Raw genomic sequence first — 11533 nt, 5'->3', positions numbered from 1 at the left:
ATTGAAGTTCGAAGAATGGTAAGAAAACTGGGTGCATCAATAGTAACCCTCTAAAACTTCCAATATAACTTGCACCACCAAGCAAATCGTTGCTTCACTTATAACTGCATACGCCTGGACTTTCTAATAATTATTATATCAACATTTGGCTTAATTTCTTGTTCTAACTCGAAGAGATGCAAAACTTCCAGCTATGTTATAGATTCTTTATGGTATCTGATTTCCCGCTTGATTCAATTCTTAATGAAGTCTTTTCGAGGTAGTAATGCAATAAATCTATCTAGGGCTAGGGTTGACATTATGTTTAGTCAGGTCACCTTTTTTTCTTTCTTTCAACTTTTCGTGATAATTTGGTTTGATTTCCCACGATCACTCAAATTTTAAGGTGTTGATATTTGGTCGTTCAAATATTATTTCACTTTGAGATAAATATAAAATCATTAAATTAATTTCAAATCATTTTTATTCTTTCATTCATGAGAAAATGATATTTATTTACACAATTATTTTTTCACAATCTAATTCTTAATTATATGACTCGAATTAGAAATAATTTGAACCCGAAATGATCCGAGTTATATTTGGCCTATACTTGAGGGTCAAACTTGAATATCTAAGACTGAAATGAACCAAATTTGAAATGATCTGACTAAAAATTAACTAATAAACCCAAACGACTTTAACCTGAAATGAGTTGAATTCAAAAAAATTAAAAAAATTAAAAGTCGAATAGACTCGACTCAAATCTATCCAATCCACTAAATTGGCAGTTCTAATTTGAACCTTTCAATTCTCATAACCATGAAAGTTCGAAACATAAAGAATAAAAGAGGCGCTGTTATTACAAGTTAAGAGACTAGATCAGAAGTAACCAATTATGCTACTCTCTGTTTCTAATAGCGACTTCCCATCCAACCTTCCAACCTTTTCATGCTAATGCTACAAACAAACAATATGGTTCTTTTAAAACAAAAACCAAGTATTCTACATGTATCTCTCTCAGCCGATGTTTGATTAAAAAAAAAGAAGGGAAAAAGAAAAAGGACAACTCGCTAGCAAATATTTTCACTTCCTCAAATATAATCCATCACCTTGTTAAGTAGAACAGCATCCTTTCTTAGTGTTGCCTGATGAATTAGTGACATTTATGGTGGTTCCTTGGCTCGGAAGGGAAACACTAGCGGCTGCTTCCTGGGCTGCCGATGCTTTTTTACTTATGATATGGTAGATCTCATTCAATATGGTTTGAAATGCCTTCTCGATGTTTTTTGCTTCTAGTGCCGACGTCTCAAGAAATGAAAGACCTTCCCCCTCAGCCAGAGCATGACCATCCTCCTCAGAAACTGCTCTGAGATGATTCAAGTCAGATTTGTTTCCGGCCATCATGATGACGATGTTAGAATCTGCATGGTCCCTCAACTCGCGCAGCCACCTTCGAACATTATCAAAGGTTTGCCTCTTAGTTATGTCGTAGACAAGAAGAGCACCAACAGCTCCTCTGTAGTAAGCACTAGTGATAGCTCGATATCTCTCTTGACCTGCTGTATCCCAAACCTGAGCCTTAACAGTCTTGCCCTCCACCTAAATCATGAAAATTGATAGAAATTAGTTGCATAATACAAACAAAACCAATTAACCATGAGCACTATTGAACAAAGCTGAAAAATACTTCGGATTAAAGGGTTTAAAATAGGTCATATGAAGGGGTTCTAACAACTCTAAAATAACAAACCAACAAATAAACGAGTATTTGGTCTTTTTCAGAACCAAATCAGTTATGCCATACGCCTAGGGGTGCTTAACGAGTTGAGCAGCTCGTGAGCACTCGACTTGGTCAAAACTCGGTAAACGCTCGACTCGAGTTGGCTCGACTCAAATTCGAACTCGACTCGATATCTTAACGAGCTGAACCGAGCAAAGTCTAACTCGACTCAATAAGTTCGTGAGCAACTCGTTAATTTTTTAAAATATATTTTTAGTAGTTACTTCAAAATTATTTCATTCAAAAAATAAATCTAAATAATAATTATTAATTTATTAATAAAAAATAAAAAATAAAAAATAATAAGTTAACTAATCTATTATTTTTTAATAAATAATAAAATATTATTAATTAATAATATTATTTTAATACCAAAAAAAACCTAACCCTAATATCCTCGTATGGTGTTAGTAATTTTTTTTAGTTAAAAAATAAGGTAAATTTTTTAGTGAGCTTAACGAGTAACGAGTCGAGCTTAACGCGCAACAAGTAGAGTTGAGAAGCAAATTTTTTTTAACGAAGGCGAGCAACAAAATTTTTTAACGAACACGAGTCAAGCACTACCCAACTAACGATCAACTCGCTCGATAAGCACCCTACATAGACCCATATGAAACAACATTATATTCCCTGTTATTAACATTGGGATAAAACAGCATAACAAAAGCTTGGATCAATATAATAACTTAATTTTCAATTCAATAAAATACTCTTTGATTCAATCAAGTCTCAAACATTTCTTACATGTGGAAATTGTTACTAAAAATTAGACTGAATAATTCGTGTATTCATATCATGTTCATGTACTTTCTTATGTCAGAATTGTTTTTAAAGTTATTTTTATATTTATATAGCTTTCAAAAAAATTAATATTTTAGCCTTGTAAAGATTATGACATATTCTACTCATATCACGTTTGTGGTTCTCTTTGGTGTCGAGTTTATAATTTTTTCGGGTCATGTTACCGTATCCAGCATTACCAGCTCCACTAAATAGAGACATGAAACAGTCCTCTGAACTCAACTACAATGCTAAAGTGCCTTCGACGATTATCACTACCTGATCATCATTTTTTCTTACCTGGCTACAACTCGTTCAAAATGTACTTCCATATGTAAAAACATAGAGCAAGAAAAGGCAGTTGGATTCCTCATGTAACATTACTGAAATGACTTCTTTCAGAATTCAGATACTAATAACGCAACTAAGTTACATAAAGTTCACAATCAACTTAATCATGCAAAGTTCCCCCTAAACTATATCAGATCATAAGTATTTCATACACAGTAAAATATCAACAAGATAATTTATCACTCAAAATACTAGAAACATCGCGAACAACCAACTTCCAGAAGGAAAAAGTAAACATACATGAATGCGAATCAAAGGAGCTGATTGAAACTATAATAAACCTGGAGGGTTCTAGTAGCGAACTCGACGCCAATGGTTGATTTAGATTCCAAACAGAACTCATTTCTGGTGAACCTAGAGAGAATATTCGACTTTCCAACGCCAGAGTCGCCGATCAGCACGATCTCGAATAGGTAATCATACTCGTGATCTACTCTATGCGCCATTCCTCTTCTCTCTCAAACCTGCAAGATCCAAACGAGTCAATCAATCTAATTGGAAAAAGAAAAAAAGAGAGATACGGAAGCGATTTGTGGAATGTAGTTAGTGTGTGAGTGTATAAGCTGGTATGCAGGTAGGTGTAATCAGTTGGTTAGTTGTAGTTAGTTGTTGAAGTTGTTAGTTTGTTATAGGTAGTTATGGATCTCTTGTATATAATGGCATAAGTGCCATGAATAATACACAGCAATTTTACTCTTCAATGTTCATACACATTGGCTGCTTAACATGGTATCAATCGCCATAAGTCCTGGAGAGATTGTTTCTGCTGCAAGATTCAGTGTTCATGGCTGCTACTGATTCACAGTCGCTTTCGAGCAGAATTAAGATGTTCACCAACAAAAAGATTAATGTTGTACTTGATGAAACGAATTTCTTGCTTTGGAAGCAGCAAGTACTTCTCACAGTAAAAAGTCATCGGCTTGAACGATTGCTCACCGGTGCGTTGAAACCTCCACCAGAATGCATGAATGCTGAAGATGGGACGATGGTTCCAAATGAAGACTTTATAGTTCAGGATAGTGCGTTAGCATCATGGTTGCTATCGACTATTAGTACGCATTTACTCTCTCAGTTTGTCGGAGCAGAAATTGCATCTGCAGTTTGGAACACGATATTACAGATCTTTGCCACGAGATCGTCTACAGCTGTGATGAACCTTCACTGTAAACTACAGTCTCTCAAGAAAGGTGAAGAAAACATGCGTGCATATTTGTCTCAGGTTAAAGAAACCTGTGATGCCTTAGCATCATGTGGCAGTGCAGTTTCCACAATGGGGCATATTGCAAGTATACTAAAAGGATTACCCCGAGAGTACCAGCCATTCATGGCAGTTATAACCACCAGTGGTGACACTATCTCCTTAGAAAAGGTGAGTACGATTCTCATTGATGCTGAGGCCTAATTAGTTGGGTTTGCTCAGGAAGATTCAGTACTGGCCAGTCATGTTGCTCGCGCAAATGTTGTTCAACCTAGTTCTAATTCATATGGTCATAGACCGCATCAAACCTCATACTCTGGAGGAAGGAATGGGGGACGAGGTGGCCGTGGTCGTGGCCGATCGCGTGTACAGCATCAATTGTGTGGGAAACCTGGTCATCTCGTTGACAGGTGCTGGCATCGTTTTGATGAAGACTTTCATATTGTGTCCACCAATGTTGGTCGTTCTCAATATGCAGGAGATACAACTAATGCGAATAATGTAACCTATGAAAAAGCTAAGTGCACTGGTTGTGACTGCTGTTTGAATGGGGCTCGAAGTGAGCTAACCACAGAAGGTTCCTCTCAAGGTTACTTAACAACTAGCTCTGCTCAAGATCAATGGGTGGTGGACTCTGGAGCAACTCACCATGTGACACCCAATTCTGGTAATATTACACACCGGTCAGAACATGGTGGTCCAGGTAAGCTCACTATTGGTAATTGTGTGTCTTTGCCTGTAAACATGGTTGGTAATGGTACCTTAACAACATCGACTAAATCTTTGTTGTTAAATTACTTACTACACGTACCTAGAATAACACAAAACCTTCTTTCAGTGTCCAAGTTTGCTAGGGACAATGGCGTATACTTTGAATTTTATGATAAAGGGTGTTGTATTCGTGATGTTGCTACAAAAGAAGTATTGCTTCATGGGCGTGTTGAAGGAGGATTGTATGTTTTTTCAGGAGAACGATTGTTAGGAGCTTGTGAAAATGCTTCAACTAGTTCAGCTTTGACAGTTGATGACTTTACACTTTGGCATCGAAGATTGGGTCATGTTGCGTGTAGTACTGTAACATATGTGTGTAAAACGGTTGATGTAAAACTTTCCAATGCAATGAATAAAGTCTGTGAAGGTTGTTGTATTGGCAAGAGTCATAGGTTGCCTTTCTCTAATTCCTCTACAGTATATAGTTCACCTTTTCAACTTGTTTTTACTGACATTTGGGGGACATCAAATGTAGTATCTAACGGATATAGGTATTACTTGTCATTTGTCGATGCCTACTCTAGACACACGTGGGTGTATTTTTTAAAAGATCGATCACAATCTGTGAGTGCTTTCAAGTTGTTTCACAAATGGTACTGACTCAGTTTGGTGTGACAATCAAGTCTGTGCAAAGTAACTGGGGTGGTGAGTATCGAAGCCTCTCACCTGTTCTAGCTAAGAGTGGAATAATCCATCGAGTGGCTTGCCCACACACGTCTGAGTAAAACAGAGTGGTTGAGAGGAAGCACATACACATTATCGAGCTTGCTTTGATACTTTTGGCTCAGGTTGCAATGCATTTACATTACTGGTACTGTGTTGTTGTTACTGCAGTTTATATCATCAATAGACTGCCAACCAAGGTATTGAGTGGAGTGTCTCCTCTGGAAAAATTATGGGGGAAGAAACCTGATTATGGATTCATGAGGGTGTTTGGCTGTAAATGTTTTCCGCATTTACGAGTATTTCAAAGGCATAAGATGGAGTTTCGATCTCAGCCTTGCACGTTCTTAGGATATAACCCACAACACAAGGGCTACATGTGTTTAGCAAACAATTGGAGAGTTTACATCTCTCGGCATGTTGTATTTGACGAATTAATCTTTCCATTTACAGGAAATGCAGACAATTGCACAACATCCAATACTGCTGCTTCGATATCTGGTGGTATTGACATTGTTGTTGATGTAAGAAAGTTACTTGCACAGAATAAGGGTGTGCATGGTCTTGCTGAACCTGTTGAGTCGTGTGAAAAGTTGACACCTGACAATGTGGATGAAACCACAGGACATGAGCCCCTGAGTACAGGAGAATCCTCGAATGCATCTTTTGATGCTGAACATAATACTACAAGCAGTGGTGGTACTGATGTCCAGAATTATGAAGTAGCAATAGATGCAAGCAGCTCTCATGAGCAAAGTGATGTAGAAATCAGCGCTCAAGAGAATGTCGAGGCTGGCGAACAAGGTGGTGTTCAGTCCAGTTTGAATTGTCACCATATGCGTACCAGGAGCAAGTGTGGGATTTTCAAGCCCAAGGTGTACGTGGCCTCATGTGCTTCTATGGAACCTGTCAATATCCATGAAGCCCTTCAGTCCCCTCATTGGAAAAATGCAGTGTATCCGAGATTAAAGCCTTGCAGAAGAATGACACTTGGTCTCTTGTGGCTTTGCCTGAAGGTAGGTCAGTAGTAGGCTGCAAGTGGCTATTTAAGTTGAAAAAAAAACCCAGATGGGTCTATCAATCGGTATAAAGCTCGTCTTGTAGCCAAGGGGTATTCTCAAATTCCAAGTCACGATTTTCATGAGACATTCAGTCCAGTGGTTAAGTTCACCACGCTGAATGTGGTGTTAGCCTTAGCTGTGACGAAGTTTGGCAATTATGGAAGATTGATGTAATTAATGCCTTTTTACATGGAGAGTTGAGTGAAGACGTGTACATGCAGTAGCCACCTGGATTTGAGCAGAGGGCACCTGATGGTGAGTTGTTGGTTTGTAAACTTCAAAAAGCTTTATATGGCTTGAGACAAGCACCTCGGAGTTGGCATAACAGGTTAAAACAGTGTTTGCTTCGCATTGGGTTCAGAGAGTCTAAAGCAGATACTTCCTTGTTTGTTAGGCATGTTCATAAGAGCTATGTATACATGCTGGTATATGTCGATGACATAATAATTACAAGTGAGTCAGATGATCAAATTGAAGAAATTGTGAAGTTGTTGGGGGCTGAGTTTGCGTTGAAAGACCTTGGAGAACTCAGTTTCTTTCTTGGTATCGAGATTCATCGAGCTAATGACACCTTGATTCTCAGTCAACGGAAGTTTATTATGGAACTGCTCATGAAGACTAAGATGAGCAATGCTGGTACTGCGGCTACGCCTTTGCTGGTCACATCGAAGCTTACGCAAAATGATGTTGGAGATCTGTTGCCTGATCCGTTTGAGTATCGTAACATTGTAGGAGCACTTCTTTATATCTGCCACACTCGCCCTGATATTTCTTTTAGTGTTAACAAGGTGGCGCAGTATATGCATACACCTAGGCGTGATCATCTGGTGGCAGTTAAACGTATCCTGAGGTATTTAGTTGGTACACTTAATCATGGCCTGGCTATAACATCGTCTGTTGCAGGACTGAATGTTGTGGCTTTTGCGGATGCTAATTGGGGTGGAAATGCAGATGATCGAAGGTCTGTCTCAGGCAACTGTGTGTTTATTGGTGAAAATCTAGTTATGTGGAGCTCTAAGAAACATAAGTCTATTTCAAGGTCTACCATGGCCGAGTATAGAAGCGTGACTGATGTTACTGCCGAGACAACGTGGATAAGTGCTTTACTATCATACATGGGAATTTTACAATCTAAAATACCTATAGTGTGGTGTGATAATAACAATGCAGTAGCCATTACTGCAAACCCGATATACCATGCTAAAACAAACCATGTCATTTCATTAGAGAAAAGGTGGTCGCTAGGCAGGTTTTGATTAATTGTATGCCTGCCAGCCATCAAGTTGCAGATGGTCTGACCAAGCCTTTATCTGCAGCACAACTTGAGATGTTTCGAGCAAAGGTGTGTGTTCAGTCATTTCTTGGGGGAAAAGGCAAAAGTGGGGAGAATGTGGAATGTAGTTAGTGTGTGAGTGTATAAGCTGGTATGCAGGTAGGTGTAATCAGTTGGTTAGTTGTAGTTAGTTGCTGAAGTTGTTAGTTTGTTATAGGTAGTTATAGATCTCTTGTATATAATGGCATAAGTGCCATGAATAATACACAACAATTTTACTCTTTAATGTTCCTACACATTGGTTGCTTAACACGATTGAACTTACTCGGAGTAGATAGATCGAGAAGAGAAAATTCAAAAGAAGAAGAAGAACGAAGATATTTTTGGAGAAATTATATTAAAAGTTAAAAGGAAATAAAAATTAAAAAAAAAGAGTTATCGAATGAAAAGAAAGGAAGAGGGGGGAAGGGGCCGTTGATTTTTGAAACGGGCAAAAGATGTAGATACGGTTTTTGGCTTTGAAGGAGATCGGTGCCCTTCTAAGGGGCAGTTTTGTGAGGGAAAATGTACAAATATGAATAAAATCAGACTGGCCCGGCAACTATTATACTGCGACAGTGAGTTTGTACACCGAATGTAATACACTATTTTTTGTATTTTGCTAAAATTTAAAAATAATCAATAAAGCAGTCAAAATAATCAATAAATTATTTTAAAATAGTTTTTAAAGTATAAAATAAATTTAAATTTGAATACAGAGGTTTAAGTTATTCTAAATTAAAGTAGAAAGGTGAATTTTCAAATTTCAGCATAGTAGAGAGACTACCAAATAATCTACTTAAATAAGAAAAAGACTTGATGTAAAATTAAATATTCAAATTATATTTTTTTTGTTAGTTTTGTATCTATTTTTTTGGTTAAAACTAATATTTAAAATTTGTATATAATATTTTTTTAAGTGTTAATCTCTTAATAACTATTAAAAAACGGTTAAGTAGCATGTGTTATTAATATATTTTTTAAAGATAAAAATATATTTTTTTAAAAAATCTCTCTATTCGTTGTCCTCTCTCACCCCTGTTTTTTCTCCCTCTCGTCCCCTTACAATTTTCCTAGCGTTGCCATCATTGGTATCATCAATCGATCGAGGGAAATGAGTACAAATATATTTTTAAAATATTTCTTAAATAAAATTTTCAAAAAAATAATAATGATATATGTTAGATAACAGTCCTTATGATGTAAATATATAAAATTATAACGAAAAAATGTTAAATATTTATTTTTAACAAAAAAAAAATTAAACACTTAAAATCAACAAATAATATAGTGTAGAAACTTATTTTTTTAATAAGCCTATGAAAAAAACCCGGAAAGTCATCATCGGTCCGATAGCCCCAAAAACTAGAGCCCAAAATCTGGAGTAAACCGGGAAGTCACCGACGACTGACGGTCTCTCTCGGGATCTCACTGGATTGCTGACAATCGGAGAGAGAAAGAAGAGACAGTTAAACTGATCAGAGCTGAAGGGATGGAATTTATTATTGACAAGGAAACTGCCATGGTTTCTCAAACCATCCGTAACATGCTTACTTCTCCAGGTCCTATTTCTCTTTTATCTCTTCATACTTAGTCTTTTTGGAGAATTGGATTTTCTGGGTTCTTAGTTGTTTTCGGTTGGAAAGGTCCAATATTTTGTTTTTTTGGGTGATGATGAAGGTGGTTTTGCGGAGACTGAGCATGGGGAAGTGACTTTTCCGGAGATAAGTGCTGTGATTCTTGAGAAGATCTGTCAGTATTTTTATTGGAATCTTCAATATTCCAGGTTTGTGTTTCGTATGCTTGATTTTTTCTTCAGTTCTGTAAGCTCTTCCTTTGTATCAATGTTTGATTCGTGTTAATGCTGTGGATATATTCAAGTCCTAACTCAAACTTTAGCTTTGAATATGTTGATGAACTGTATTGGAATGAATTTGGTTGTTGTTTTTATTAACTTGGAGAGCTCGGTCACGATCAGATTGAAGGTGGATTATCAAATTATACAATAAGAAAGCCTTTTTTTAGTAAGCTAGAAGCAAATATTAGTATTTCTATGAAGCCTTTGACCATTCAATTCATATATTTCTCCTTCTGTTAAGATGGATGTACTTAAAGTGAAGTCATAGTTGCAAGCTTTTGCGTGCATTTTAAAGATTTTTAGTGCTAGCTTAAGATGATGTTGTAGCTCTTTTTCATGTTTTCTTGTGATATAAACGAGCCAAGTTACTTATTTTATGAAATATTCTAGTGCGATGTTGGGAACGTGTATTTAAAAATCTGTTTTTCATTTCATTTTGTATATGAATTGTGAGAATCTAATGCATACATTATGTAAAACTTAGTTAAGAGTCAATATTATCATTTATATTTTGTATATGAATTTGGAAATCACGAACATTACATCTTCATTTTACACTGATAAAAGAGTTTGTATTTGATCAGGGGTAAAGAGACTGAGTTCCACATTGAACCTGAATTGACTCTGGAGCTGATGATGGCAGCTAATTATCTCCATACTTAGCTGATTACATTCTTTCCTTCTTAGGTAAAATATTATGTTTAAAATTATGATGTTTCTTTTGGTTGTTTTACTTATTTTTGTCATTTTTAACAATGAATCGATCATTTATTATTTTCTTATGAGTGTCACTGACAAGCTACCTTGCAGAGTCACTCCGGGGTAGTATTCATGCCCAAGAGTAGAATCTGCATCGTGCATTTTAGCTCTCTGCTGCATTGCATAATCGCGCATAATGGTGCATTCACATTTATCTTATGTGATTGTTTTGATTTAAAGAAGACTTAAATATGCAAAGGAATGCAGTTATTACTAGTATAATTGCTAGTATGCACTGAAATAACTGGAGCTCAATCTGAAATCTTGACCGTCAATTGATTAAGTGTATGCTGATTGGAGGGGCCCTTAGATTGGACAATAATGCAAAGTTTTAGGACACTCCTAGCTTAAAGATTTTCTAGGGAATTTTACCCACAAGCCACACGGATCACAAACTATATTACAGGGTATGTTGCATTGGTCTTGTGACACTAGTGACTAGCCTGGCCATAGCAATGCCAGATATGAGATCAAAATGATATATAACTAGCTCATTTAACTGATTGAGGGAATTGTAGGAAGACTCACCTTCTCTTATGCTAGAGTGCAGTCATCTCCAAAACTTTAGCCATCAGAACCCTTTCTGATATGTTTTCATTGTTGAATTCCAACTGCAATGTGTCCAAACCTCCCTCAGCCCCATGTGCTAACATCTTATTTTAGGTGCTTATTTTACAATTCTCCAACAGCTTCTTCCATTCCGATCGTCGCTTAACTCAGGCCTAGAGCACCCCAAAAAAGTGGCTCCTTACTATATTCCAAACTCCAACCTTATTGTCTATAGACGCTAAACTGCTCAAACTTGGATATAGAGCTGAATTCTGAATTTGCTTGTCAAACCGTGTACTGCAGCTGGTATCCCTCCTTTATTAAGCTGCTTGGTGAAGCTGGTGTGACGGGCGAGTGGGAATATTGGAGCTTGCCCTTTTTTTTTTTTGGCAGTGTTGATTATTCAAGGACATCAATTGTATTCCAGATAACCTCTGAAGATGTTAATGTCTTGTATTTATGTTTCGAA

At 36.8% G+C, this 11533-nt stretch overlaps 1 protein-coding gene across 1 annotated transcript; it reads right to left on the bottom strand.

The window, feature by feature from the left end:
• Positions 1 to 959: 959 nt before the first annotated feature.
• On the bottom strand, positions 960 to 8228 carry LOC120142168 (ras-related protein Rab11C-like). Its single transcript, XM_039156900.1, has 3 exons — positions 8185 to 8228; positions 3175 to 3357; positions 960 to 1581 (listed from the first exon to the last, which is right to left on the bottom strand). The coding sequence occupies exons 2-3, from the start codon at positions 3337 to 3339 to the stop codon at positions 1096 to 1098; spliced, it is 651 nt and encodes a 216-aa protein (XP_039012831.1). The 5' UTR covers positions 3340 to 3357; positions 8185 to 8228; the 3' UTR covers positions 960 to 1095.
• Between the last annotated feature and the right edge of the window lie 3305 nt (positions 8229 to 11533).

This window comes from Hibiscus syriacus, unplaced genomic scaffold, assembly GCF_006381635.1.
Source record: "Hibiscus syriacus cultivar Baekdansim isolate YM2019G1 unplaced genomic scaffold, ASM638163v2 tig00110819_pilon, whole genome shotgun sequence".
NCBI classification, from domain to species: domain Eukaryota; kingdom Viridiplantae; phylum Streptophyta; class Magnoliopsida; order Malvales; family Malvaceae; genus Hibiscus; species Hibiscus syriacus.
This window is presented reverse-complemented; position numbering and strand designations above follow the sequence as displayed.